Genomic DNA, 5,155 nt, shown 5'->3' on the forward strand with positions numbered 1-5,155 from the left:
TAAGAAAGGCTGTAGGCAGCTACTTTTTCACAAATAGTTCTCACTATACCTACCACCTCTGTACCACACATACTCACCAACATTCACTCTTTACTTCTTTATAGGCTTTGACAAGTTTATGGCAGAGTGCATCCACCAAATGAGGACAGGAAAGAGTTACTGGGTAGGTCATCACTCCTGGTGGAACCCAAATGCTTCATATCTCTACCCCTACTGCAAGACCAAACCTGAGGCATTCCATCATGCCATTCATATGTGCCCCTCCTGTAAATAGGCTAGAATTCTCCACCTCTAGAGGGCAGGGAGCCTTAGTGAAGATGGGCCTATCTGGTCCTCATTGGCCCTTCTCTTCCTTCCCCTCAGATTGGTGGCCTACATCTCCACTACCCCAATATTTTTTCCCCCAGAAATACTCACGTTTAGGGATCAACCATTATACACTAGGACTCACAGTAGTCCTATCTCATCAAGCAACATGTCATCCACTGGCAGGTAGTTAGAAGGAATTCCCGATGGTCTCCTCTTGGTCTTTCTGTTATTGGTTTTCTCTTTAGCTAGTTTGAATATTTCTCTGTATTGTTAGCTTTTATGTACTTTGCAATATTCATTATTCACGATGATTGTAAGCTCCCATTTAGTTTCTTTTATTGGATAAGGTTTGGGACTAAAGTTTTGTTTATGCCATAGCTAGTGCTACACATGAGTACTTGTATCTTAGCAAAGAATACATAATTATAAAAAAAAATTAAAAAAACAAAAAAACAAAAGGAACCTCTTGCACAGGCTCCTCTTGCAACCACTTATGATTTTGCCTACATTACAAGTCGAATTAATACTTCATATACACTCCCCGTAGTACTATGTGAGAAAGAGGTCTCACTGACCAGAAGTAATCCAAGTATAAGACAGCTTTCATTATTAAAAGTAATAGTGAAGATAATAGTTCTCTAAGCTGTCAAGATATTGAGAAAACATAAGAGATAAGATCATTATCTGTTGAAGAATTAACAATCAAAGGAGTAGGATCATTATATAGATATGGAATATAAATATTAAAGTACCTCCCAAGCTTTTAGACATCATCAAGTAACAGAACAGAGACCTTAACAATATAATATTGTTCTTACAATTCAATTCTATTTTACCTACTTCAACTTACTCTTAGTAGTCATAAACGAAACCAGTATATTTTGAGACTTCCTAGAATATTAGGAATACCGGGATTTGAAATCTAAGAACTGCACTAAGTAGGGTAACTCCACTCAGAATAGGAATCTCTGGTGCTCAACACCCACCTCCGACTCCCTTATAGGGCTCACACATTATTATACATATTGAGTTCAGTTGCGTCCTATGACTATAATGCTACAGGATTAAAGGGGTAAGAATAACACTGTATATGTCTCTACTATTTGTCTGACCAGACCCTGCTTGTAGGATATATGAGTGGGGACCTTCGGCTAGGTCTCAGAAGTAGAATGGAGTAAATTCATCAACTACTCAGAGGGCTACTAGGCTTCAAAGATATAACATTTTTGGAATAGGCCATAAGTATCATAACAGTATGTTTTTACATAAAGATATGGTATCGAATGGTAAAGGATCTCAACCAGAAACTAATACATTCACACCTACCATATAATAAACAGAAGAGTCTAGAACTCTGAGCAACGCTACTATAGAAGCTAATTGACTTCATAGAGTGTTATAACTGGATTCAGAAATGTGCTGTGGTTACAGGAATAACTTCCAATACTAGAATAGTGATTGGAATCGTGTAACTCAGAGCCGCCAAGAGTTGCCAACTAAGAGATTATCTATCAATCATAGGGAAGGACTAGTAAAGCAGTGCCATGTCAGTGTTTCTATCAGGGGAGAGGCAGACCATCCTGAGTATAGCCAGGCATTGATGATGTTCAATGAGCCATTAGATGGGCGGTAAGGCTGACTTACAGGAAACGATATCAGTTGCAGTTTCTTTAAAACAGTTTGTGATCTGATTTTAGACCTGTCTCCAGAAGACGGCTAGTCAATCTGTCATAGAGGCTGAGGGGTTGAACAAGTCTGTACCGTTGAGCAGAATAGGGGCGAGGAGGGAGGACGCCAAATGGTGGCATAGGAAAAGGCAAGGCCTTTACCAGGTCTGGATAGCCTTTTCAGCATTGAGAATGCCTCTTGGACTAGAGCGAGGTGTCTCGAGAAGTGGGCATTGGTGGCCCAGCGGAGGGAGCAGGATGCTGGCTCAAACCATTATTACAACTACTAGAAGACTTTGGAGGGCAAAACAGTAGACTATCGATAACTATCGGGATGTAGGAGATGAGACTCTTCTGTCTTGAAGTTTACCAGTGTATGAGTTCTGTCTTGGATACTGAGAAAGAGACTCCAAGCCTTCTGCCTCTCTGAGTTAACATTCTTACAAGGTGTTGGACATAGTTCACTATTTATATATTATATTATATAAGTATTCATTAACTATATCTAATTACCATACTAATTATGTATTTACAAATTAAACTTCGAGGTCTATACCAGTACAGATATAATTTCAACTGAAAGAATATTTTCCCTGCCTTGTATAGAGATTTATAAGAGCTCTTATTCTTCCTAAGATATAATTTCTTCTCTAGTATTTCATGTTTGATTTCTTTTCTAAGTGAATTTTTATCTGAATATACTACTTGAATGCAAATATACTAGTTACTACTCTAGAAATTTACAAAACCTAGATATTATACCTTAAGCTTTGAGAAAATTAATATTAAAATTGTTTAAGGAGAAATGAAAGAAAGGAAATTATACCATTAAGAAAGGATGAAGATAGTTTACAGTCACTTTAATTCAGTTTAGAAAGTATTATAATATAAATAAAATAAAATAAAATATGTATGAGGTCAACTGGAGTTTGACTGAAGTTTAACTAATCAAAATTTGGCGAGTGTGACCATGGAAGTCATAGAAGTGTCCATTCTTTTTTTTTTCTTTTTCCTCCTTCTTTTCTGGAGGGGAAAACTGCCAGTCAAACGCAGAAAACTCTGCTCTCCTTTTAGCCGAATGACCTATGAGATCATAGGAGCCAATGAGAACCGCTTCTTACCCCTAACCCTCGGGTACAATACAGACGGCGAGTGTTACGTGAGTGTTTTGTATGATACCGTATCATAAATTCACAGCACGATAAGGGTGCTGGTGCCGTGTGGCATCACGTGGGCATGCCACAGTGCTGTCTAGCCCGGGGTGGTCAGGGTCGTACAAGTAATTATAATTGTCTCAATTGATAGCGCCTCTGACACGCTGCGCTAATGTGGGACTTCAATTGGCTGGTAGAGAGGGGTAAATACTCGAGTAGATTATGATTCGTGGGGTAGTTCATAGATTGAACTGTACTGTACGAGTATCGTGCAGTACAGTACAGTACAGTGCAACTTCGTTGGAGGAGTGGGGGGCAAGTTGTTGTCCAAATCCTACATTGTACGGCATTACGGCAATTCTTCCGAAACTGGAGCAAACAACGACTTTTTTCTACCCAGTGCTTGTATTATACTATGCTGTTGTTATTCACGGGAGCTCGGACGTTCGTGGATAGGGAACTCCAACACGATATCTCAGACCAACTGATAACCCCCAAGCATGCCATCCTCTAATATATTTTCAAAGTAAAATTTGTAACACACCGCTCGCAATACGAGATAGAAAGAGAAGGAGAAAGAAAAAAAACTTCTTCCTAGAAACCAATGCCATATCCACCCTATAACCACAAATATCAAACACAAAAAGAACCAAGCAAAAATGTTTGTCTTAGTCAAGAAGCACAGACAACAAGCAACGGGGAGAGAGAAGAGGGGAACGTCTCCAAAAACAAAAGAGAAATCAATAATAGCGCTTAGGAGAAAGAGCCCTGTGAGAGGGGATGACTACCACCTGTTCTCTACACCCTGTCTCATATCCGCAGCCAGCGCCAATCATCCGTCGATTCTCGTAAGTGGTAGGATAGCGACGAACCAAACCGCTGCTGCTCGCAGGGATACGAACACCCTGGACAGGGTATCTATCATAGTCGCCGGGATAACCACCGTATGCGTAATCGACTGGTTGATCGGTGTATCTTGGAACAGCTCGGTGGATGTGGGGGCTCGATCCTGCGACGCTGACTGTACGGATGCCAGTAGGGTATCCCGATGATGGGTGCATGCCCATACCGGCCCGCCCGGACGTAACGTATGTCGTCCTACCGCCTCGCATGCCCCGAGACCCGGTTGTGATAACGGTCGCGGCTCCGGCTCGGGAGTATTCGTTTCGCAACCGAATTTCCTCTAGCTCTCTTTGCTCTGCTAGGGTCAAATCGTAATGGTCGTAGGGATAATCGGAACCTCTTGAATTGTAACTAATCCCCCTGGTGTATCTTGTCGCTGCTCGGGGGAAATCTCTTTCTCTTGTGTATGAACTTACACCAGTCCTCCCGGCTCTCTGGACGTCATAACGGACGACGGAACCATCAAAGTACGGAGAGGTGCTCATTTTGGATTTTGAATGGAAGATTGTGGGAGAAGGGGTGGTATGTGTTTGGGGAAGAATAATAGTAGACTGGCTGGTTCTTGTCGAAAGGATTGAGGATCCCAGTGGCTCTCCAGGTACTTTATATTGAGGATTTGATTCAGACAACCTCAAGGAGATTGGTTTATAAAAAACTCAGTATCAGAGAAATATAATTACTGGAATGTCCATTTCGTTATCGGTGCATGCGACCACTTCCGAGTTCTTTTTGAAATCGCTTCTCTTATTTGTCTACCGCTTGCTCGGTGTAGATTTCCTGGCTAAACACGGCATCCGTCATGAGATATCAAACCCTGACTGGTGGTAAATTTCTGGTAAAGATGTCAGGGGGTTGTAAAACACATGAAAAACTGAAACTGATGCTGCAGAACGTGGAGGTACGAGGCGACTTCAACTTGCATGGAAAAATGCATCGGTACGTTAGCCGAAGATCATATATTTTCCTCCAGGCTGATCGTTGTCCGGTGTTGCCTGAATACCGGTATTTCGCTAGTGGGTAGGATTTTGGAGCTGCAAATCCCTCTCTAAGGAAATCTTTTTCTTTTTCTCTTTAGGAAGTTGCCCACGACAATCAATGTCGCTGTCATCCCCGCCACATGAG

The 5,155-nt window shown here is 41.5% G+C and overlaps 1 protein-coding gene; it reads right to left on the minus strand.

The window, feature by feature from the left end:
* Positions 1–3,870: 3,870 nt before the first annotated feature.
* GSTUM_00000977001 (uncharacterized protein) lies at positions 3,871–5,155 on the minus strand (the record flags this gene model as incomplete). XM_002838208.2 has 1 exon in its annotated part: positions 3,871–5,155. Exon 1 carries the CDS (start codon positions 4,516–4,518, stop codon positions 3,871–3,873), a length of 648 nt encoding a protein of 215 aa, XP_002838254.1. The 5' UTR covers positions 4,519–5,155.

This window comes from Tuber melanosporum, assembly GCF_000151645.1.
Source record: "Tuber melanosporum whole genome shotgun sequence assembly, scaffold_238, strain Mel28".
In the NCBI taxonomy this organism is placed as follows: domain Eukaryota; kingdom Fungi; phylum Ascomycota; class Pezizomycetes; order Pezizales; family Tuberaceae; genus Tuber; species Tuber melanosporum.